This window comes from Nerophis lumbriciformis, linkage group LG37 (assembly GCF_033978685.3).
Source record: "Nerophis lumbriciformis linkage group LG37, RoL_Nlum_v2.1, whole genome shotgun sequence".
NCBI classification, from domain to species: Eukaryota; Metazoa; Chordata; class Actinopteri; order Syngnathiformes; family Syngnathidae; genus Nerophis; species Nerophis lumbriciformis.
The window spans coordinates 3958667-3985120 of record NC_084584.2 but is presented as its reverse complement, the minus strand read 5'-3'; the positions used below and the strand labels follow the sequence as shown (position 1 = coordinate 3985120).

General features: G+C 32.8%; 1 protein-coding gene across 3 annotated transcripts in view; it reads left to right on the top strand.

The window, feature by feature from the left end:
* The window catches only part of ubl3a (ubiquitin-like 3a), an 84988-nt gene extending 75022 nt beyond the window's left edge, over positions 1 to 9966 (top strand). For 2 of the 3 annotated variants that reach the window (XM_061930869.2, XM_061930868.2), the window contains 3 exons: positions 1472 to 1558; positions 8722 to 8799; positions 9010 to 9952. In XM_061930869.2, coding sequence (XP_061786853.1) covers positions 1472 to 1558; positions 8722 to 8799; positions 9010 to 9062 — 218 coding nt within the window. In that variant the 3' untranslated portion in view covers positions 9063 to 9952. Of the gene's footprint in view, positions 1 to 1471; positions 1559 to 8721; positions 8800 to 9009 lie in introns of all 3 variants that reach the window. The other variant, XM_061930867.2, reaches the window with a different exon arrangement.
* Positions 9967 to 26454: the final 16488 nt, after the last annotated feature.

Below are 26454 nucleotides of genomic sequence, written 5' to 3'. Positions count from 1 at the left end.
CGTACACACTACTGAAACACTCTTATATACACAAGTGAAACGCTCTCATACACACTACTGAAACTTACAGCCTTTTAGTCATGTGTGTGAGAGAATATTTTTTCAGTTGTTAATGTGAGAGTGTTTTAGTAGTGTATCTAACAGCGTTTAAGTTATGTGTAGGGATATTTTTTATTTTTTTATGTGAGAGCATTTCAGTAGTGTGTGTGAGAGTGTTTCGGTAGTGTGTGTGTGTGTGTGTGTGTGAGAGCGTTTCAGTAGTGTGTATGAGAGTGTTTCACTAGTGTGTAGGAGAGTGTTTCAGTAGTGTGTGTGAGAGCATTTCAGTAGTGTGTATGAGAGTGTTTTTGTGGTGTGTGAGAGCGTTTTAATAGTGTGTGAGAGCGTTTTAGTGGTGTGGGTAAGAGTGTTTTAGTGGTGTGGGTAAGAGTGTTTCAGTAGTGTGTATCAGAGCGTTTCAGTAGTGTGTATGAGAGCGTTTCAGTAGTGTGTATGAGAGTGTTTCAGTAGTGTGTAGGAGAGTGTTTCAGTAGTGTGTGTGAGAGCATTTCAGTAGTGTGTATGAGAGTGTTTTTGTGGTGTGTGAGAGCGTTTTAATAGTGTGTGAGAGCGTTTTAGTGGTGTGGGTAAGAGTGTTTCAGTAGTGTGTATGAGAGCGTTTCAGTAGTGTGTATGAGAGCGTTTCAGTAGTGTATGAGAGTGTTTCAGTAGTGTATGAGAGTGTTTCAGTAGTGTGTGTGAGAGCATTTCAGTAGTGTGTATGAGAGCGTTTTTGTGGTGTGTGAGAGCGTTTTAGTGGTGTGTGAGAGCGATTTAGTGGTGTGTGAGAGTGTTTAAGTAGTGTGTGAGAGTGTTTTAGTGGTGTGTGTGTGAGCGTTTCAGTAGTATGTATAAGTGTTTCAGTAGTGTGGGAGAGTGTGCCATATAAATAAAGTGGATTGGATTGTTTCAGTAGTGTGTATGAGAATGTTTCAGTAGTGTATGAAAGTGTTTCAGTAGTGTGTGAGAGCGTTTCAGTAGTGTGTGAGAGCGTTTCAGTAGTGTGTATGAGTGTTTCAGTGGTGTGGGTGAGAGCATTTCAGTAGAGTGTGTGAGAGCGTTTCAGTAGTGTGTATGAGAGTGTTTCAGTAGTGTGTGTGAGAGCATTTCAGTAGTGTGTATGAGAGTGTTTCAGTGGTGTGTGAGAGCATTTCAGTAGTGTGTGTATGAGTGTTTCAGTGGTGTGGGTGAGAGTGTTTCAATAGTGTGTGTGAGAGCATTTCAGTAGTGTGTATGAGAGTGTTTCAGTGGTGTGTGAGAGCGTTTTAGTAGTGTGTATAAGTGTTTCAGTAGGGTGTGAGAGTGTTTTAGTGGTGTGTGTGAGCGTTTCATTAGTGTGTGAGAGTGTTTCAGTAGTATGAGAGCATTGAACATGATAATTGTAGAGTATGAAAGATGAGTGAAGTATAAATGCTGCTGGGAATGTTTTCAGACTGGGAGGAAGAACAAGTCAGCAGTCCTAACATCCTGAGGCTCATCTACCAGGGACGCTTCCTGCACGGCAACGTCACGCTAGGAGGTGATCACACACACACACACACACACACACACACACACACACACACACACACACACACACACACACACACACACACACACACACACACACACACACACACACACAGTGCAGGTTCTGGAAAGTTCTTCTGCTGTTGATGTTTTCCTTAGAACAGAAGAAGCTCAGTGTTGAGGACAAGCTGCCTTTGACACAGACAGGAAGTGCAGGAAAAGGGGGGGGTAGTCACTTCCTTTAAGAGGCCGAAGGTGCTCTCACACCTGTCCTCTACACCAAACTGTCCTCTACACCACTCTCTACTACACCAAACTGTCCTCTACACCAAACTGTCCTCTACACCACTCTGTCCTCTACACCACTCTCTACTACACCAAACTGTCCTCTACACCAAACTGTCCTCTACACCAAACTGTCCTCTACACCACTCTGTACTACATCAAACTGTCCTCTACACCACTCTCTACTACATCAAACTGTCCTCTACACCAAACTGTCCTCTACACCACTCTGTACTACATCAAACTGTCCTCTACACCACTCTCTACTACATCAAACTGTCCTCTACACCACTCTGTACTACACCAAACTGTCCTCTACACCACTCTCTACTACACCAAACTGTCCTCTACACCAAACTGTCCTCTACACCAAACTGTCCTCTACACCACTCTCTACTACACCAAACTGTCCTCTACACCAAACTGTCCTCTACACCAAACTGTCCTCTACACCACTCTCTACTACACCAAACTGTCCTCTACACCAAACTGTCCTCTACACCACTCTCTACTACACCAAACTGTCCTCTACACCAAACTGTCCTCTACACCACTCTGTACTACATCAAACTGTCCTCTACACCACTCTGTACTACATCAAACTGTCCTCTACACCACTCTCTACTACACCAAACTGTCCTCTACACCAAACTGTCCTCTACACCAAACTGTCCTCTACACCACTCTCTACTACACCAAACTGTCCTCTACACCAAACTGTCCTCTACACCACTCTGTACTACATCAAACTGTCCTCTACACCACTCTGTACTACATCAAACTGTCCTCTACACCACTCTCTACTACACCAAACTGTCCTCTACACCAAACTGTCCTCTACACCAAACTGTCCTCTACACCACTCTCTACTACACCAAACTGTCCTCTACACCAAACTGTCCTCTACACCAAACTGTCCTCTACACCACTCTCTACTACACCAAACTGTCCTCTACACCAAACTGTCCTCTACACCACTCTCTACTACACCAAACTGTCCTCTACACCACTCTGTACTACACCAAACTGTCCTCTACACCACTCTGTACTACACCAAACTGTCCTCTACACCACTCTGTACTACACCAAACTGTCCTCTACACCACTCTCTACTACATCAAACTGTCCTCTACACCACTCTGTACTACATCAAACTGTCCTCTACACCACTCTCTACTACATCAAACTGTCCTCTACACCACTCTCTACTACATCAAACTGTCCTCTACACCACTCTGTACTACACCAAACTGTCCTCTACACCACTCTGTACTACACCAAACTGTCCTCTACACCACTCTGTACTACACCAAACTGTCCTCTACACCACTCTGTACTACATCAAACTGTCCTCTACACCACTCTCTACTACATCAAACTGTCCTCTACACCACTCTGTACTACATCAAACTGTCCTCTACACCACTCTGTACTACATCAAACTGTCCTCTACACCACTCTGTGCTACACCAAACTGTCCTCTACACCACTCTGTACTACACCAAACTGTCCTCTACAGCACTCTGTACTCCACCAAACTGTCCTCTACACCACTCTGTACTACACCAAACTGTCCTCTACATTAAACTGTCCTCTACACCACTCTGTACTACACCAAACTGTCCTCTACATTAAACTGTCCTCTACACCACTCTGTACTACACCAAACTGTCCTCTACATTAAACTGTCCTCTACACCACTCTGTACTACACCAAACTGTCCTCTACACCACTCTGTACTACATTAAACTGTCCTCTACCCCACTCTGTACTACACCAAACTGTCCTCTACACCACTCTACTACATCAAACTGTCCTCTACACCACTCTCTACTACATCAAACTGTCCTCTACACCACTCTGTACTACACCAAACTGTCCTCTACATTAAACTGTCCTCTACACCACTCTGTACTACACCAAACTGTCCTCTACACCAAACTGTCCTCTACACCACTCTGTACTACATTAAACTGTCCTCTACCCCACTCTGTACTACACCAAACTGTCCTCTACACCACTCTGTACTACATCAAACTGTCCTCTACACCACTCTACTACATCAAACTGTCCTCTACACCACTCTTTACTACATCAAACTGTCCTCTACACCACTCTGTACTACACCAAACTGTCCTCTACACCACTCTCTACTACACCAAACTGTCCTCTACACCAAACTGTCCTCTACACCAAACTGTCCTCTACACCACTCTCTACTACACCAAACTGTCCTCTACACCACTCTGTACTACACCAAACTGTCCTCTACACCACTCTGTACTACACCAAACTGTCCTCTACACCACTCTCTACTACATCAAACTGTCCTCTACACCACTCTGTACTACACCAAACTGTCCTCTACACCACTCTGTACTACACCAAACTGTCCTCTACACCACTCTGTACTACACCAAACTGTCCTCTACACCACTCTCTACTACATCAAACTGTCCTCTACACCACTCTGTACTACATCAAACTGTCCTCTACACCACTCTCTACTACATCAAACTGTCCTCTACACCACTCTCTACTACATCAAACTGTCCTCTACACCACTCTCTACTACATCAAACTGTCCTCTACACCACTCTGTACTACATCAAACTGTCCTCTACACCACTCTGTGCTACACCAAACTGTCCTCTACACCACTCTGTACTACACCAAACTGTCCTCTACACCACTCTGTACTCCACCAAACTGTCCTCTACACCACTCTGTACTACACCAAACTGTCCTCTACATTAAACTGTCCTCTACACCACTCTGTACTACACCAAACTGTCCTCTACATTAAACTGTCCTCTACACCACTCTGTACTACACCAAACTGTCCTCTACACCACTCTGTACTACATTAAACTGTCCTCTACCCCACTCTGTACTACACCAAACTGTCCTCTACACCACTCTCTACTACATCAAACTGTCCTCTACACCACTCTGTACTACACCAAACTGTCCTCTACACCACTCTGTACTACACCAAACTGTCCTCTACATTAAACTGTCCTCTACACCACTCTGTACTACACCAAACTGTCCTCTACACCAAACTGTCCTCTACACCACTCTGTACTACATTAAACTGTCCTCTACCCCACTCTGTACTACACCAAACTGTCCTCTACACCACTCTGTACTACATCAAACTGTCCTCTACACCACTCTACTACATCAAACTGTCCTCTACACCACTCTTTACTACATCAAACTGTCCTCTACACCACTCTGTACTACACCAAACTGTCCTCTACACCACTCTGTACTACACCAAACTGTCCTCTACACCATGGTGGTACTTAATGAATACTTAGGTCTACTACACTATTGTATTTAATGTTGTCATTATGGTGGTCCTTGATGAATACTTAGGTCTACTATGTTACTATGTCATCATGGAGGTGCTTGATGAGACACGTTTTTTCTGAGGTGGAACTTTGCAAAAACCGTTTGGGGACATAAACACTCCATTTACCTTGTAAACATTTGATGATCTTTTATTTTGATGACGTTTTATTTTGATGACGTTTAATTTGATGACGTTTTATTTTGATGACGTTTTAATTCGATGAAGTTTTATTTTGATGACATTTTATTTTGATGACGTTTTAATTTGATGACGTTTTACTTTGATGACATTTTATTTTGATGATGTTTTAATTTGATGACGTTTTATTGTGATGACGTATTTTAATGACGTTTTATTTTGCTGACGTATTTTGATGTTTTATTTTGATGACATTTTATTTTGATGATTTATTTTGATGACGTTTTATTTTGATGACGTATTTTGATGTTTTATTTTAATGACATTTTATTTTGATGACGTTTTATTTTGATGACGTTTTATTTTGATGACATTTTATTTTGATGACGTTTTAATTTGATGACGTTTTATTGTGATGACGTATTTTAGTGACGTTTTATTTTGATGACGTTTTATTTTGCTGACTTATTTTGATGTTTCATTTTGATGACATTTTATTTTGATGATTTATGTTGATGACGTTTTATTTTGCTGACGTATTTTGATGTTTTATTTTAATGACATTTTATTTTGATGCCGTATTTTGATTACATTTTATTTTGATGCCGTTTTTTGATGATGTTTTATTTTGATGTTTTATTTTGATGACGTATTTTGATGACGTTTTATTTTGATGACATTTTAATTCGATGAAGTGTTATTTTGATGACGTTTTAATTTGATGACGTTTTATTTTGATGACATTTTATTTTGATGAGGTATTTTGATGACTTTATATTTTGATGATGTTTTATTTTGGTGACATTTTATTTTGATGACGTTTTAATTCGATGACGTTTTATTTTGATGACATTTTATTTTGATGACGTTTTAATTTGATGTTTTAATTTGATGACGTTTTATTTTGATGACGTTTCATTTTGATGACATTTTATTTTGATGACGTTTTATTGTGATGACGTTTTATTTTGCTGGCGTATTTTGATGTTTTATTTTGATGACATTTTATTTTGATGATTTATTTTGATGACGTTTTATTTTGATGCCGTATTTTGATGCCGTATTTTGACTACGTTTTATTTTGATGCTGTTTTTTGATGACATTTTATTTTGATGACGTGTTTTAATTTGATGACGTTTTATTGTGATGACGTATTTTGATGTTTTATTTTGATGACATTTTATTTTGATGACATTTTATTTTGATGATGTTTTATTTTGATGACGTATTTTGATGACATTTTATTTTGATGACAATTTTATTTTTATGACGTTTTATTTTGATGACATATTTTGATGATGTTTTAATTTGATGACGTTTTATTGTGATGACGTATTTTAATGACGTTTTATTTTGATGACGTTTTATTTTGCTGACGTATTTTGACGTTTTATTTTGATGACATTTTATTTTGATGATTTATTTTGATGACGTTTTATTTTGATGACGTATTTTGATGTTTTATTTTAATGACATTTTATTTTGATGCCTTATTTTGACTACGTTTTATTTTGATGACATTTTATTTTGATGACGTGTTTTAATTTGATGACGTTTTATTTTGATGACATTTTATTTTGATGTTTTATTTTGATGACATTTTATTTTGATGACAATTTTATTTTTATGACAATTTTATTTTTATGACGTTTTATTTTGATGACATATTTTGATGATGTTTTAATTTGATGACGTTTTATTGTGATGACGTATTTTAATGACGTTTTATTTTGATGACGTTTTATTTTGCTGACGTATTTTGATGTTTTATTTTGATGACATTTTATTTTGATGATTTATTTTGATGACATTTTATTTTGATGCCGTATTTTGACTACGTTTTATTTTGATGCCGTTTTTTGATGACATTTTATTTTGATGACGTTTTATTTTGATTACGTATTTTGATGACATTTTAATTCGATGAAGTGTTATTTTGATGACGTTTTAATTTGATGACATTTTATTTTGATGACCTTATTTTAATGACATTTTATTTTGATGAGGTATTTTGATGACTTTATTTTGATATTTTATTTTGATGACATTTTATTTTGACGTTTTATTTTGATGACGTATTTTAATGTTTTATTTTAATGACATTTTATTTTGATGCCGTTTTTTGATGACATTTTATTTTGATGACATGTTTTATTTTGATTACGTATTTTGATGTTTTATTTTGATGACATTTTAATTCGATGAAGTGTTATTTTATTTTGATGACCTTATATTTTAATGACATTTTATTTTGATGAGGTATTTTGAGGACATTTTATTTTGATGAGGTATTTGGATGACTTTATTTTGATATTTTATTTTGACGTTTTATTTTGATTACGTATTTTAATGTTTTATTTTGATGACATTTTATTTTGATGACGTATTTTGACTACGTTTTATTTTGATGCTGTTTTTTGATGACATTTTATTTTGATGACGTGTTTTAATTTGATGACGTTTTATTTTGATGACATTTTATTTTGATGGTTTTATTTTGATGACGTATTTTGATGACATTTTATTTTGATGACATATTTTGATGATGTTTTAATTTGATGACGTTTTATTGTGATGACGTTTTATTTTGCTGACGTTTTATTTTGCTGACGTATTTTGATGTTTCATTTTGATGACATTTTATTTTGATGATTTATTTTGATGACGTATTTTGATGTTTTATTTTAATGACATTTTATTTTGATGCCGTATTTTGATTACGTTTTATTTTGATGCCGTTTTTTGATGCCGTTTTATTTTTATGTTTTATTTTGATTACGTATTTTGATGACGTTTTATTTTGATGACATTTTAATTCGATGAAGTGTTATTTTGATGACGTTTTAATTTGAGGACATTTTATTTTGATGAGGTATTTTGATGACTTTATTTTGATGACATTTTATTTTGACGTTTTATTTTGATGACGTATTTTAATGTTTTATTTTAATGACATTTTATTTTGATGCCGTATTTTGATTACGTTTTATTTTGATGCCGTTTTTTGATGACATTTTATTTTGATGACGTTTTATTTTTATGTTTTATTTTGATGACGTTTTATTTTGATGACATTTTAATTCGATTAAGTGTTATTTTGATGACATTTTATTTTGATGACGTTTTAATATGATGACGTTTTATTTTGATGACCTTATATTTTAATGACATTTTATTTTGATGAGGTATTTTGATGAGGTATTTTGATGACTGTATTTTGACGTTTTATTTTGATTACGTATTTTAATGTTTTATTTTGATGACGTTTTATTTTGATGACGTATTTTGATGTTTTATTTTGATGAGGTATATTGATGTGTGTGTGTGTGTGTGTGTGTGTGTGTGTGTGTGTGTGTGTGTGTGTGTGTGTGTGTGTGTGTGTGTGCAGCACTGAAGTTGCCTCTGGGTAAAACCAGCGTCATGCATTTAGTGGCCAGAGAGACGCTGCCTGAGCCCAACTCCCAAGGTAACTAACCATCTTCTAGCTCCGCCTCCTCCATCTTCTAGCTCCGCCTCCTCCATGTTTACACACTTGTCATGTTAGCATGTACACTACTTTCCTTATATATGTGTTACTTTGTCATCTAGATAAGGTGTGGTGTTAGTGCTGTATGTCCATATAAGGCATGCTAATGAGCAGTTTCATGCATATAAAGTGTGGTGTTTGTGTGTTCAGGTCAGAGGAACAGGGAGAAGACTGGAGAGAGTAACTGCTGTGTCATCCTGTAAATAAACACCTTTTAGCCCCGCCCCCTCATACTTCCTGCCCCCCCCACCACCGGCCATTCATGCTTGGAAAGACAGTGAGCTTGTCCACATACATACACACATACATATATACACATATATACATATATACACATATATTATATATATACATACATATATACAGTATATATATACATACATATATACAGTATATATACATACACACACAAGCTGTAGCCAATTATCACTTAGTAACTGGCTGTTAGTTGGTTGTCATAGCAACGATGCCTTCCTTTTCTTTCTTTAAGCTCACACTTCTAACGACTGATTGGATGCCAACACACACACACACACACACACACACACACACACACACACACACACACACACACACACACACACACACACACACACACACACACACACACACACACACACACACACACCTGCCGCCATCTTGTTGCCAAACACAGTGACAAAAGTTTTTGATTGTTGTTGGATGCCCCTCCCCCTCCCTCACCTGGCCCCTCCCCCTCACCTGGCCCCTCCCCTCCCCTGAAGCAAAGACGCTGTGTCAGCGCGGGACATGAGACTGGCATTCAGTGTTGACTAATATTTTATAATAATGTGTGCAGATAGATGAATAAACTCTATTAAAACATTTGAAAAAGATGTTTGCTTTCATATTCCAGATGTATTTGTACCTCACCTGGAACATTCTAGATCAGGGGTCCCCAAACTAAGGCCCGCAGGCCGGCCCCGGCCCGTGGGAAGTCCCAAGTTAAATATAAATATTTTTTTAAATTTATATATTTACTTTTTATTATTAAGTATTATTATTTTTTAAATCTATCCTTTCTAATCCATTTTCTACTGCCTGTTTGTTACTCTCAGTGTCTCCTAGTCACTCAGGCTAATCATCCAATGTGTTTTACCATCCATAACATGACATCATCGCCCTCAGAATATGTATATATATATATATATATATATATACACACACACACACACACACACACACACACACACACACACACACACACACACACACACACACACACACACACACACACACAGCCCGGCCCCCGGCCAAATTTGTTTAACCCAACGCTGCCCCCGAGTCAGTGACGTGCAGTCACTAGAGGCAGGTGAGGCCCCCGCCTCACCTGCCATCATGGAAAGAAAGAAAAATGTAAAAAGAATTTTTTTTTTTAAATTGTTATATGTATCCAGTGATTATACTATAAAGTTATTTTCCATTTAACTTCACCAGTTTTAGATTATTTGTATTTAAAATCGCTGAATTTTCACATTTGCCGTTCAAATACTGAGAAGAGACGGCGCGGTGATCAGCAGCCAGTTGAGGCACGTCACTCAGTGCCTCAACATGGATTGCGCAATGACTGGGCTAACTGCTGGCCTGCTGTGCAGTGAGACCGTATTGCTATATGAATTATATTATACATTTCCATAGTTTAGTTAGCTGAGGTATATAATGTACAGTGTATTTTGTCAACAACTGTATGTGTGTAACGTATTTCTTGTGCTGAGCGATCATAAAACGGCTGCAAAAGACGCACTGGCTGAGGCTCGCAGTAATCCCGCCTCCTGCACCCCCGCCGTAGAATGCACGGCAACCCCTGACGGGAGTGTTATATCAACTAAAGCCCACACTTAAACTTTCCACGTGCAAGATTGAATCTTTTTAAAAAAGTTATTTCATAAGAAGCCAAAAAGTGCAAAAACAATAATGTTTGTGTTGGAGGAGTTGTGAATGACTGCAGGGCCACAACATTAGGTACACCTGCAGACTGCAGGTGTACCTAATTCACAACTCCTCCAACACGAACATTATTGTTTTTGCATTTTGTGGCTTCTTATTAAATAACTTTTGTAACCTATTTTTTATGGGCTTTCCTCTTTGTGATGTTAAGTTCCTGTTATGCGCTGTTATACAGTATATGCCTCGAGCTCTTATTTTGACATGTTGTAGTGGAGCGGAGGTTTTTGAAAGAAGGTAAATAAAGTGGTCCTCGTGTAAACTGGAGCCTCGTGTTTGTTATTTTGTAGTTTCATACAGTATAGGCCACATTTATAAACTCTCGGTTACACTTTTTTAAATAGATTCAATCTTGCACGTGGACATTTTAAGTGAGGGCTTTAGTTGATACAACACTCTCGTCAGGGGGTGCATTAATCCAGCACAACAGCGGCTCATGGACTTCATTTATAAGTAAAGGTAAGACCATAATAAGGTTTTTTTAATTAAATGTGCTTTTTTGTGTGCTACAGTTTGTATGTGTAAAGTTAAAGTTAAGTTAAAGTAGCAATGATTGTCACACACACACTAGGTGTGGTGAAATGTGTCCTCTGCATTTGACCCATCCCCTTGATCACCCCCTGGGAGGTGAGGGGAGCAGTGGGCAGCAGCGGTGGCCGCGCCCGGGAATCATTTTTGGTGATTTAACCCCCAATTCCAAGCCTTGATGCTGAGTGCCAAGCAGGGAAGAATGCTGGTATGAGCTTTTAAACATAACCCGTTAACTGCTGCCAATCAAATGGTGAATAAGATACTCTTTAGGGTTCATATGTTTGTAAATCTGACTGTGATGAAGTCAGTGCCTCACCAGCCATCAACCTCACCGCACGTCACTGGTATATATATATATATATATATATATATATATATATATTAAATTGAGCTACAGCTGCATGAACAATATACGACAAATCATCTCAAACCACAACAAAACAATTGCAAATGAGCCGTCGGCCCCCAGACAGAGCGACTCCAAAGGCTGTAACTGTCGAAAGAAACCTGATTGCCCTCTCAACGGGGGGTGCTTACAAACATCAGCTGTCTACCAATCTAAGGTAATACGCAAGGACATTAACACATCCGACACATATGTAGGATTAACCGAGGGAGAATTCAAAACCAGATGGAACAATCACAAGGCTTCTTTCAGGAACAAAAACCTGCGAAATACCACAGAACTCAGCAAACACATTTGGGACCTCAAAGACAATAATGTTGAATATTCAATAACATGGCAAATTCTCGCATCCAGCACACCTTACAATAGTGGTAATAAAAGATGCAACCTATGCTTGAAAGAGAAACTGTTTATTATTTACCGTCCAGACCTGTCATCCCTCAACAAGCGCAGCGAAATTGTTACAGCATGCCGCCACAGACGGAAACACCTCCTAGGTAACACATGAGCCAATCACCACGCCCTTAGGCCAGCCTGTACCCACCCACTCTGTGCCCTATATAAACCATGGTATGCGAATGCTCCCATTAAAATCTCCTGATGATTGAGGGTACCCCCTCTCATGAAACAGGCCTGTAGAGATGAAATAGTCTTGTGATTTTTTCCCCCACACATACATATATATATATATATATATATATATAGGTATGTGTGTGTGTGTGTGTGTATATATATATATATATGTATGCATGCATGTATGTATGTATACTACATGTATGAATGTATGTATTGTGAGTGGTACAGTGTGTGTATATAATTGAATTCCAGGCGCTGTTATTATTTAGTGTGTAAATGAAACGTGTAAAAAGCACGCCTGCAAACACAATCAAAAGTAGTCAAAGTGCGTCTTTGTGGCGTGTTGCTAACAATCACACTGACGTGTCACGTGACCACAACGCACACATTTCCACACAAACGGAAAAGTCCTGGACAAAGTGCGGTGTTGCGACACGCAGGAAACACTAACCTGACGTCATGCTTTACTCATGTGTCGTAAATCATCTAAAAAAAACATACAAAGTAGAAGGTGATGACGAAAAAATATATATAGAAATAGTTACCAAAATACATGTTACGTACAGCAAAATACATGTTAGTACACGAGTATTGCAGTACAACATGTTGAGACATGTTTTTAAAGCGTGGTCTGTCATGAAGCCGCTAACTTGTTTGCTTATGCTGCCATCTTGTGGCGACAACCTGTAACAGCAACATCACCTCAATACCCGCACACATTACAATGTTCTTCCCGCTTAGGTTCACCACAGAGCCGAATATAATTATATTATATATATATATATATATATATATATATATATATATATATATATATATATATATATATATATGTATGTGTGGGGAAAAAAATCACAAGACTATTTCATCTCTACAGGCCTGTTTCATTAAGGGGGGTTCCCTCAATCATCAGGAGATTTTAATGGGAGCATTCACATACCATGGTTTATATAGGGCACAGAGTGGGTGGGTACAGGCTGGTGTAGGGGCGTGGTGATTGGCTCATGTGTTACCTAGGAGGTGTTTCCGTCTGTGGCGGCATGCTGTTACAATTTCGCTGCGCTTGTTGAGGGATGACAGGTCTGGACGGTAAATAATAAACAGTTTCTCTTTCAAGCATAGGTTGCATCTTTTATTACCACTATTGTAAGGTGTGCTGGATGCAAGAATTTGCCATGTTATTGAATATTCAACATTATTGTCTTTGAGGTCCCAAATGTGTTCGCTGAGTTCTGTGGTATTCCGCAGGTTTTGGTTCCTGAAAGAAGCCTTGTGGTTGTTCCATCTGGTTTTGAATTCACCCTCGGTTAATCCTACATATGTGTCGGATGTGTTAATGTCCTTGCGTGTTACCTTAGATTGATAGACAACTGATGTTTGTAAGCATCCCCCGTTGAGGGGGCAATCAGGTTTCTTTCGACAGTTACATGCTTTGTTGGTTTTGGAGTCGTTCTGACTGGGGGTCGACGGCTCATTTGCAATTGTTTTGTTGTGGTTTGAGATGATTTGTCGTATATTGTTCATGCAGCTGTAGCTCAATTTGATGTTGTTCTTGTTGAATACTTTTCTTAGGGTGTTGTCTTTGGGAAAGTGTTTGTCAATCAGATTGAGGAATTTGTGTCCAATGTTCGTTGAGACGTTTTTGCTGTATGGGGGGTTGTACCAGATGATGTCGTTTCGTTTTCTGTTCTTTTTTGGCTGGTTTCCTGGCGTGGGTTCATAGGTGAGGGTGAAATTGTATCCGCTTTCATCAAGGGCTTTTTGGTACGGGGGGGTCGCTTGGTCAAATTCAGCTTTGCTAGATGACAGCATCGATAGTCTTTTATTGATTCCGGTAGGTATTCTTTTCGTGGTGGTGGGTGGGTGGTTGCTGTCATGGTGCACGTATTGGAGTGTTGTGTTGGGTTTCGTGAATGGTTGGTAGCTGTTATTTCTGAGGTTGAAAGTGACGTCAAGGAAGTTGACGGTTTGCTTGTTGGCTTCAATCGTGATCCGTAGGCCGTTCTCTTTGAAAATTTGGCATATGCGCTTCTTGATATTCTCGCTATATATATATATATATATATATATATATATATATATATATATATATATATATATATATATATATATATATACACATATATATATATATCCTGAAAATATGCAAATAAAACTGTGTTTGGATAATTGATACTTCAAACTTGCATAAATAAATATTAAGGAATATAACATAACTTGGCTTCTGAGAGCTTCAAAATGTAATGAATAAAATGCTAAAATTGTTGATAAACAAGCAATTATTTTAATAATTAAATATGGTCCTTTTAAATGAATTATTATGATATTTTAAAATTAATTATTTCAAATATGTTTATTTTAATGTATAATTCTAATGGCTGGATGTAAAAAGGAGTCAGAAAAAATACAAATAAAAATACAATTAATTTTGATGTTTTTAGCAAAATATGGTAAAAATTTATTTCGTTTTTTTTTATTTTTTTTATTAATAAATATATTTATTTTTAGGTAAGATAAACATAATAATACAATTTATCTCGTCTGGATGATTTAGTTCTTGTCACCCTGTTGTCGTGAAAAAAGGCTGTCCTCACTCAGGTTCGCATGAAAATCGGGAGATTTTCGGGAGAATATTTGTCCCGGGAGGTTTTCGGGAGAGGCGCTGAATTTCGGGAGTCTCCCGGAAAATTCGGGAGGGTTGGCAAGTATGCACTAATTGTAAGTTCCGTTTTTCTTATTTATTAGTTGTGACAGTATTATTTAGGCATCGTTGTTAATTGAGCCTTGATTAAGACCTGGGAGGGAGTAACAAAGACATTGCTGCTGTCTTGCAGCAGACAATCCTGAAACAGCAGACATGTTATAACAAAAAACCTTGCTGCCATCTGGTGGTGACAATGTGTAACAGCAACATCACCACAACAACAGACATGTTATTCCAAAAAACGTTGCTGCCATCTGGTGGTGACAATGTGTAACAGCAACATCACCACAACAACAGACATGTTATTCCAAATTAAAATCTTTTTTTTTTCTTGAATATTTAGAATTCTCCCCAAATGACTGATTTTTTTCTTTTCTGCTTTCTTCTCGCATTTTGCTCTCCTTCTTCCCAAACATTATTTTGGTTGAACTTGTTCCCAAACAACGTTATTTTGTTGTTGTTTGTCAGAACGTTACAACTTACATTTTTATTCTGTAATGTTGCACATCCAAAATGATGTTTTCCCTTCATCCTAAGACTAGTTTATTCTCCTAAAATGAGGACTTTTTTCCTCCTAATATTGTGACTTTATTCTCTTTAAAGCTCTTCTTTTTTAATTGTTGCTGTTTTTAGTAATCATCTTTTTTCCTTACATTGAACCTCTTTATTGTCGCAAGAGATTGATATTTTTTTTATTTAATATTAAAAAGCTTATTTCTTCCTAATATTGTGACTTTATTCTCTTTAAAGCTCTTTTTAATTGTTGCTGTTTTTAGTAATCATCTTTTTCCCTTATATTGAACCTCTTTATTATCACAAGAGATTGATATTTTTTATTTAATGTTAAAAAGCTTATTTCCTCCTAATATTGTGACTTTATTCTCTTTAAAGCTCTTTTTTTAATTGTTGCTGTTTTTAGTAATCACATTTTTCCTAATATATTTATTCTCTTTATTGCCTCAACAATTTTATATTTTTTATTTAATATTAAAAAACGTTTTTCCTCCTAATATTGTGACTTTATTCTCTTTAAAGCTCTTCTTTTTTAATTGTTGCTGTTTTTAGTAATCATCTTTTTTCCTTACATTGAACCTCTTTATTGTCTCAACAGTTTGATCCTTTTTTAAATCTCATATTAAAACTTTTTTCCTCCAATTATTGTGACTTTATTCTCTTATAAGCGCTTCTTTTGTAACTTTTTGCTGTTTTTTGTAATCATCTTTTTTCCTCATACATTGAACCTCTTTATTGTCACAACAGTTTGATCCTTTTTTAAATCTTATATTAAAACTCCCCATCACCCCAAAAAGAACAAGCGGTAGAAAATGGATAGATGGATGGATATTAAAACTTTTGTCCTCCAAAATATTGTGACTTTATTCTCTTTAAAGCTCTTCTTTTTTAATTGTTGCTGTTTTTAGTAATCATCTTTTTCCCTTATATTGAACCTCTTTATTGTCGCAAGAGATTGATATTTTTTATTTAATATTAAAAAGCTTTTTTCCTCCTAATATTGTGACTTTATTCTCTTTAAAGCTCTTTTTTAATTGTTGCTGTTTTTAGTAATCACATTTTTCCTCATACATTAATCCTCTTTATTGCCGCAACAGTTTGATATTTTTTTATCTAATATTAAAAAACGTTTTTCCTCCTAATATTGTGACTTTATTCTCTTTAAAACTCTTCTTTTTTAATTGTTGCTGTTTTTAGTAATCATCTTTTTCCCTTATATTGAACCTCTTTATTGTCACAAGAGATTGATATTTTTTTATTTAATATTAAAAAGCTTTTTTCCTCCTAATATTGTGACTTTATTCTCTTCAAAGCTCTTTTTTTAATTGTTGCTGTTTTTAGTAATCACATTTTTCCTAATACATTAATTCTCTTTATTGCCGCAACAGTTTGATCTTTTTTTATTTAATGTTAAAAAACTTTTCCTCCTAATATTGTGACTTTATTCTCTTTAAAACTCTTCTTTTTTAATTGTTACTGTTTTTAGTAATCATCTTTTTTCCTTACATTGAACCTCTTTATTGTCACAACAGTTTGATCCTTTTTTAATCTCATATTAAAACTTTTTTCCTCCAAATATTGTGACTTTATTCTCTTATAAGCTCTTCTTTTGTAATTTTTTGCTGTTTTTAGTAATCATATTTTTTCCTCATACATTGAACCTTTTTATTGTTACAAAAGTTTGATTTATTTTTTTTATCTTATATTCAAACTTTTTTTCTCCCAATATAGCGACTTCATTCTCTTAGAAGCTCTTTTATTTTATTTCTTTTGCTGTTTTTAGTAATCATATGTTTTCTTCAAACATTTAACCTCTTTATTGTCGCAACAGTTTGATCTTTTTTTTCAAATCTTATATTAAAAACTTTTTTCCTTTAATATTGTCACTTTATTCTCTTAAAGGGTATTTTTTAATTGTTGCTGTTTTTAGTAATAATCTTTTTTCCTCATACATTGAACCTCTTTATTGTCACAACAGTTTGATAATTTTTTTTATCTTATATTCAAACTTTTTTCCTCCTTATATTGTGACTTTATTCTCTTAAAAGCTCTTCTTTTGCAATTTTTGCTGTTTTTAGTAATCATATTTTTCCTCATACAGTAACCCTCTTTATTGTCGCAACAGTTTGATATTTTTGTATTTAATAATAAAACACTTTTTTCCTCCTAATATTGTGACTTTATTCTCTTTAAAGCTCTTCTTTTTTAATTGTTGCTGTTTTTAGTAATCATCTTTTTTCCTTACATTGAACCTCTTTATTGTCACAACAGTTTGATCCTTTTTTAAATCTTATATTAAAACTCCCCGCGACCCCAAAAAGAACAAGCGGTAGAAAATGGATAGATGGATGGATATTAAAACTTTTGTCCTCCAAAATATTGTGACTTTATTCTCTTTAAAGCTCTCCTTTTTAAATTGTTGCTGTTTTTAGTAATCATCTTTTTTTCTTATATTGAACTTCTTTATTGTCGCAAGAGTTTGATATTTTTTATTTAATATTAAAAACCTTATTTCCTCCTAATATTGTGACTTTATTCTCTTTAAAGCTCTTTTTTTAATTGTTGCTGTTTTTAGTAATCACATTTTTCCTCATACATTAATCCTCTTTATTGCCGCAACAGTTTGATCTTTTTTTATTTAATGTTAAAAAACTTTTTCCCTCCTAATATTGTGACTTTATTCTCTTTAAAACTCTTCTTTTTTAATTGTTGCTGTTTTTAGTAATCATCTTTTTTCCTTACATTGAACCTCTTTATTGTCACAACAGTTTGATCCTTTTTTAATCTCATATTAAAACTTTTTTCCTCCAAATATTGTGACTTTATTCTCTTATAAGCTCTTCTTTTGTAATTTTTTGCTGTTTTTAGTAATCATATTTTTCCTCATACATTGAACCTCTTTATTGTCACAACAGTTTGATCCTTTTTTAAATCTTATATTAAAACTCCCCGCGACCCCAAAAAGAACAAGCGGTAGAAAATGGATGGATGGATGGATATTAAAACTTTTGTCCTCCAAATATTGTGACTTTATTCTCTTTAAAGCTCTTCTTTTTTAATTGTTGCTGTTTTTAGTAATCATCTTTTTTCCTTACATTGAACCTCTTTATTGTCACAACAGTTTGATAATTTTTTTAATCTCATATTAAAACTTTTTTCCTCCCAATATTGCGACTTCATTCTCTTAAAAGCTCTTTTTTTAAATTTGTGCTGTTTTTAGTAATCATATTTTTTCCTCGTATATTGAACCTCTTTTTTGCAACAGTTTGATCTTTTTTCAAATCTTATATTAAAACTTTTTTCCTTTAATATTGTCACTTTATTCTCTTAAAGGGTATTTTTTATTTGTTGCTGTTTTTAGTAATAATTTTTCCTCATACATTGAACCTTTTTATTGTCGCAACTGTTTGATCTTTTTTAAATCTTATATTCAAACTTTTTTCCTCCTAATATTGTGACTTTATTCTCTTAAAAGCTCTTCTTTTGCAATTTTTGCTGTTTTTAGTAATCACATTTTTCCTCATACATTAACCCTCTTTATTGTCGCAATAGTTTGATATTTGTTATTTAATATTAAAAAACTTTTTTCTTCCTAATATTGTGACTTTATTCTCTTTAAAGCTCTTCTTTTTTAATTGTTGCTGTTTTTGGTAACCATATTTTTTCCTTACATTGAACCTCTTTATTGTCACAACAGTTTGATATTTTTTTAATCTTATACTCAAACTTTTTCCCTCCTAATATTGTGACTTTATTCTCTTATAAGCTCTTCTTTTGTAATTGTTGCTGTTTTTAGTAATCATATTTTTTCCCTATACATTAACCCTCTTTATTGTCACAAAAGTTACTTTTTTTAAAATCTTATATTCAAACTTTTTTCCTCCTACTATTGTGACTTAATTCTCTTAAAAGCTCTTCTTTTTTAATTGTTGCTGTTTTTAGTAAACATCTTTTGTCCTCATACATTTAACCTCTTTATTGTCGAAACAATTTGATCGTTTTTTTATAATCTTATATTAAATCTTATTTCCTTTAATATTGTCACTTTATTCTCTTAAAAGGTTTTTTTTTTAAATTTTTTGCTGTTTTTAGTAATCATCTTTTTTCCTCATACATTGAACCTCTTTAATGTTGCAACAGTTTGATCTTTTTTATCTTATATTCAAACTTTTTTCCTCCTTATATTGTGACTTTATTCTCTTAAAAGCTCTTCTTTTGCATTTTTTGCTGTTTTTAGTAATCATATTTTTCCTCATACATTAATCCTCTTTATTGTCGCAACAGTTGGATATTTTTTTATTTAATATTAAAAAACTTTTTCCCTCCTAATATTGTGACTTTATTCTCTTTAAAGCTCTTTTTGTTAAATTGTTGCTGTTTTTAGTAATCATCTTTTTTCCTTACATTGAACCTCTTTATTGTCACAACAGTTTGATCTTTTTTTTAATCTCATATTAAAACTTTTTTCCTCCAAATATTGTGACTTTATTCTCTTATAAGCTCTTCTTTTGTAATTTTACTGTTTTTAGTAATCATCTTTTTTCCTCATACAATGAACCTCTTTATTGTTACAAAAGTTTGATTTTTAAAAAATCTTATATTCAAACTTTTTTTCTCCCAATATTGCGACTTCATTCTCTTAAAAGCTATTTTTTAAATTTGTGCTGTTTTTAGTAATAATAATTTTTTTCCCACGTATATTGAACCTCTTTGTTGCAACAGTTGGATCTTTTTTTAAATCTTATATCAAAACTTTTTTCCCTTTAATATTGTCACTCTTAAAGGTTTTTTTAATGCTGTTTTTAGTAATCATTTTTCCTCATACATTGAACCTCTTTATTGTCGCAACACTTTGATCTTTTTTATCTTATGTTCAAACTTTTTTCGTCCTAATATTGTGACTTTATTCTCTTTGAAGCTCTTCTTTTTTAATTGTTGCTGTTTTTAGTAATCATCTTTTTTCCTCATACATTGAACCTCTTTAATGTTGCAACAGTTTGATCTTTTTTATCTTATATTCAAACTTTTTTCCTCCTTATATTGTGACTTTATTCTCTTAAAAGCTCTTCTTTTGCATTTTTTGCTGTTTTTAGTAATCATATTTTTCCTCATACATTAATCCTCTTTATTGTCGCAACAGTTGGATATTTTTTTATTTAATATTAAAAAACTTTTTCCCTCCTAATATTGTGACTTTATTCTCTTTAAAGCTCTTTTTGTTAAATTGTTGCTGTTTTTAGTAATCATCTTTTTTCCTTACATTGAACCTCTTTATTGTCACAACAGTTTGATCTTTTTTTTAATCTCATATTAAAACTTTTTTCCTCCAAATATTGTGACTTTATTCTCTTATAAGCTCTTCTTTTGTAATTTTACTGTTTTTAGTAATCATCTTTTTTCCTCATACAATGAACCTCTTTATTGTTACAAAAGTTTGATTTTTAAAAAATCTTATATTCAAACTTTTTTTCTCCCAATATTGCGACTTCATTCTCTTAAAAGCTATTTTTTTAATTTGTGCTGTTTTTAGTAATAATAATTTTTTTCCCACGTATATTGAACCTCTTTGTTGCAACAGTTGGATCTTTTTTTAAATCTTATATCAAAACTTTTTTCCCTTTAATATTGTCACTCTTAAAGGTTTTTTTAATGCTGTTTTTAGTAATCATTTTTCCTCATACATTGAACCTCTTTATTGTCGCAACACTTTGATCTTTTTTATCTTATGTTCAAACTTTTTTCGTCCTAATATTGTGACTTTATTCTCTTTGAAGCTCTTCTTTTTTAATTGTTGCTGTTTTTAGTAATCATCTTTTTTCCTTACATTGAACCTCTTTATTGTCGCAACAGTTTGATCCTTTAAAAAAATAAATCTTATATTACACTTTTTTTCCTCCAAATAGTGTGACTTTATTCTCTTACAAGCTATTATTTTGTAATTTTTTTTGCTGTTTTTAGTAATCATATTTTTCCTCATACATTAATCCTCTTTATTGTCGCAACAGTTGGATATTTTTTTATTTAATACGAAAAAACTTTTTTCCTCCTAATATTGTGACTTTATTCTCTTTAAAGCTCTTTTTGTTAAATTGTTGCTGTTTTTAGTAATCATCTTTTTTCCTTACATTGAACCTCTTTATTGTCACAACAGTTTGATCCTTTTTTAAATCTCATATTAAAACTTTTTTCCTCCAAATATTGTGACTTTATTCTCTTAAAAGCTCTTCTTTTGTAATTTTACTGTTTTTAGTAATCATCTTTTTTCCTCATACATTGAACCTCTTTATTGTTACAAAAGTTTGATTTAAAAAAAATCTTGTATTCAAACTTTTTTCCTCCCAATATTGCGACTTCATTCTCTTAAAAGCTCTTTTTTTAAATTTGTGCTGTTTTTAGTAATAATATTTTTTCCTCGTATATTGAACCTCTTTGTTGCAACAGTTTGATCTTTTTTTAAATCTTATATCAAAACTTTTTTTCCTTTAATATTGTCACTCTTAAAGGGTATTTTTAATGCTGTTTTTAGTAATCATTTTTCCTCATACATTGAACCTCTTTATTGTCCCAACAGTTTGATCTTTTTTTATCTTATGTTCAAACTTTGAAGCTCTTCTTTTTTAATTGTTGCTGTTTTTAGTAATCATCTTTTTTCCTTACATTGAACCTCTTTATTGTCACAACAGTTTGATCCTTTTTAAAAAAAATCTTATATTAAAACCTTTTTCCTCCAAATATTGTGACTTTATTCTCTTACAAGCTATACTTTTGTAATTTTTTTGCTATTTTTAGTAATCATATTTTTTCCTCATACATTGAACCTCTTCATTGTTACAAAAGTTAGATTAAAAAAAATATCTTATATTCAAACTTTTTTCCTCCCAATATTGCGACTTCATTCTCTTAAAAGCTCTTTTTTGTTGTTGCTGTTTTTAGTAACCATCTTTTTTCTTCATACATTGAACCTCTTTATTGTCGCAACAATTTGATCCTTTTTTTATCTTATATTCAAACTTTTTTCCTCCCAATATTGCGACTTCATTCTCTTACAAGCTCTTTTTTGTTGTTGCTGTTTTTAGTAACCATCTTTTTTCTTCATGCATTTAACCTCTTTATTGTCGCAACAGTTGGATCTTTTTTTAAAAATCTTATATTCAAACTTTTTTCCTCCCAATATTGCGACTTCATTCTCTTACAAGCTCTTTTTTGTTGTTGCTGTTTTTAGTAACCATCTTTTTCTTCATACATTTAACCTCTTTATTGTCGCAACAGTTGGATCTTTTTTTTAAATCTTATATTCAAACTTTTTTCCTCCCAATATTGCGACTTCATTCTCTTAAAAGCTCTTTTTAAATTTGTGCTGTTTTTAGTAATCATATTTTTTCCTCGTATATTGAACCTCTTTGTTGCAACAGTTTGGTCTTTTTTCAAATCTTATATTAAAACTTTTTTCCTTTAATATTGTCACTTTATTCTCTTAAAGGGTATTTTTTATTTGTTGCTGTTTTTAGTAATCATTTCCTCATACATTGAACCTTTTTATTGTCGCAACAGTTTGATCTTTTTTCAATCTTATATTCAAACTTTTTTCCTCCTAATATTGTGACTTTATTCTCTTAAAAGCTCTTCTTTTGCAATTTTTTGCTGTTTTTAGTAATCACATTTTTCCTCATACATTAACCCTCTTTATTGTCGCAACAATTTGATATTTGTTATTTAATATTAAAAAAAACGTTTTTCCTCCTAATATTGTGACTTTATTCTCTTTAAATCTCTTCTTTTGTAATGTTTGCTGTTTTTAGTAATTATCTTTTTTCCTTACATTGAACCTCTTTATTGTCACAACAGTTGGATCTTTTTTTTAAATCTTATATTCAAACTTTTTTTCTCCCAATATTGCGACTTCATTCTCTTAAAAGCTCTTTTTTGTTGTTGCTGTTTTTAGTAATCATATTTTTTCCTCATACATTGAACCTCTTTATTGTCGCAACAGTTTGATATTTAAAAAAAAAAATCTTATATTAAAACTTTTTTTTTCTTTAATATTGTCACTTTATTCTCTTAAAATGTCTGTTTTTAATTGTTGCTGTTTTTAGTAACTATCTTTTTTCCTCATACATTGAACCTCTTGTTACAAAAGTTTGATTTTTTTAAAAATCTTATATTCAAACTTTTTTCCTCCCAATATTGCGACTTCATTCTCTTAAAAGCTCTTTTTTCTTTGCTGTTTTTAGAAATCATATTTTTTCCTCATACATTGAACCTCTTTATTGTTGCAACAGTCTGATATTTAAAAAAAAAAATCTTATATTAAAACTTTTTTTTCTTTAATATTGTCACTTTATTCTCTTATAAAATGTCTGTTTTTAATTGTTGCTGTTTTTAGTAATCATCTTTTTTCCTCATACATTGAACCTCTTTATTGTTACAAAAGTTTGATTTTAAAAAAAATCTTATATTCAAACTTTTTCCCTCCCAATATCGCGACTTCATTCTCTTAAAAGCTTTTTTTTGTTGCTGTTTTTAGTAACCATCTTTTTTCTTCATACATTTAACCTCTTTATTGTCGCAACAGTTTGATCCTTTTTTTAAATCTTTTATTCAAACTTTTTTCCTCTCAATATTGCGACTTCATTCTCTTAAAAGCTCCTTTTTTTTTTGCTGTTTTTAGAAATCATATTTTTTCCTCATACATTGGACCTCTTTATTGTCGCAACAGTTTGATATTAAAAAAAAATAATCTTATATTAAAACTTTTTTTTTCTTTAATATTGTCACTTTATTCTCTTAAAATGTCTGTTTTTAATTGTTGCTGTTTTTAGTAACTATCTTTTTTCCTCATACATTGAACCTCTTGTTACAAAAGTTTGATTTTTAAAAAAATCTTATATTCAAACTTTTTTCCTCCCAATATTGCGACTTCATTCTCTTACAAGCTCTTTTTTGTTGTTGCTGTTTTTAGTAACCATCTTTTTTCTTCATACATTTAACCTCTTTATTGTCGTAACAGTTGGATCTTTTTTTAAAAAAATCTTATATTCAAACTTTTTTCCTCCCAATATTGCGACTTCATTCTCTTAAAAGCTTGTTTTTGTTGCTGTTTTTAGTAACCATCTTTTTTCTTCATACATTTAACCTCTTTATTGTCGCAACAGTTTGATCCTTTTTTTATCTTATATTCAAACTTTTTTCCTCCCAATATTGCGACTTCATTCTCTTAAAAGCTCTTTTTTCTTTGCTGTTTTTAGTAATCATATTTTTTTCTCATACATTGAACCTCTTTATTGTTACAAAAGTTAGATTTAAAAAAAAAATCTTATATTCAAACTTTTTTCCTCCCAATATTGCGACTTCATTCTCTTAAAAGCTCTTTTTTTGTTGCTGTTTTTAGTAACCATCTTTTTTCTTCATACATTTAACCTCTTTATTGTCGCAACAGTTGGATCTTTTTTTTAAAATCTTATATTCAAACTTTTTTCCTCCCAATATTGCGACTTCATTCTCTTACAAGCTCTTTTTTGTTGTTGCTGTTTTTAGTAACCATCTTTTTTCTTCATACATTTAACCTCTTTATTGTCGCAACAGTTGGATCTTTTTTTTTAATCTTATATTCAAACTTTTTTCCTCCCAATATTGCGACTTCATTCTCTTACAAGCTCTTTTTTGTTGTTGCTGTTTTTAGTAACCATCTTTTTTCTTCATACATTTAACCTCTTTATTGTCGCAACAGTTTGATATTTAAAAAAAAAAATCTTATATTAAAACTTTTTTTTTCTTTAATATTGTCACTTTATTCTCTTAAAATGTCTGTTTTTAATTGTTGCTGTTTTTAGTAACTATCTTTTTTCCTCATACATTGAACCTCTTTATTGTTACAAAAGTTAGATTTAAAAAAAAATCTTATATTCAAACTTTTTTCCTCCCAATATTGCGACTTCATTCTCTTAAAAGCTCTTTTTTTGTTGCTGTTTTTAGTAACCATCTTTTTTCTTCATACATTTAACCTCTTTATTGTCGCAACAGTTGGATCTTTTTTTTTTTAATCTTATATTCAAACTTTTTTCCTCCCAATATTGCGACTTCATTCTCTTAAAAGCTCTTTTTTTCTTTGCTGTTTTTAGTAATCATATTTTTCCTCATACATTGAACCTCTTTATTGTCGCAACAGTCTGATATTAAAAAAAAAAAATCTTATATTAAAACTTTTTTTTCTTTAATATTGTCACTTTATTCTCTTAAAATGTCTGTTTTTAATTGTTGCTGTTTTTAGTAACTATCTTTTTTCCTCATACATTGAACCTCTTTATTGTTACAAAAGTTAGATTTAAAAAAAAATCTTATATTCAAACTTTTTTCCTCCCAATAAGCTCTTTTTTGTTGTTGCTGTTTTTAATAACCATCTTTTTTTCTTCATACATTTAACCTCTTTATTGTCGCAACAGTTGGATCTTTTTTTTAATCTTATATTCAAACTTTTTTCCTCCCAATATTGCGACTTCATTCTCTTAAAAGCTCTTTTTTAAATTTGTGCTGTTTTTAGTAATCATATTTTCTCCTCGTATATTGAACCTCTTTGTTGCAACAGTTTGATCTTTTTTCAAATCTTATATTAAAACTTTTTTCCTTTAATATTGTCACTTTATTCTCTTAAAGGGTATTTTTTATTTGTTGCTGTTTTTAGTAATCATTTTTCCTCATACATTGAACCTTTTTATTGTCGCAACAGTTTGATCTTTTTAAAATCTTATATTCAAACTTTTTTCCTCCTAATATTGTGACTTCATTCTCTTAAAAGCTCTTTTTTCTTTGCTGTTTTTAGTAATCATATTTTTTCCTCATACATTGGACCTCTTTATTGTCAGTTTGATATTAAAAAAAAAAAATCTTATATTAAAACTTTTTTCTT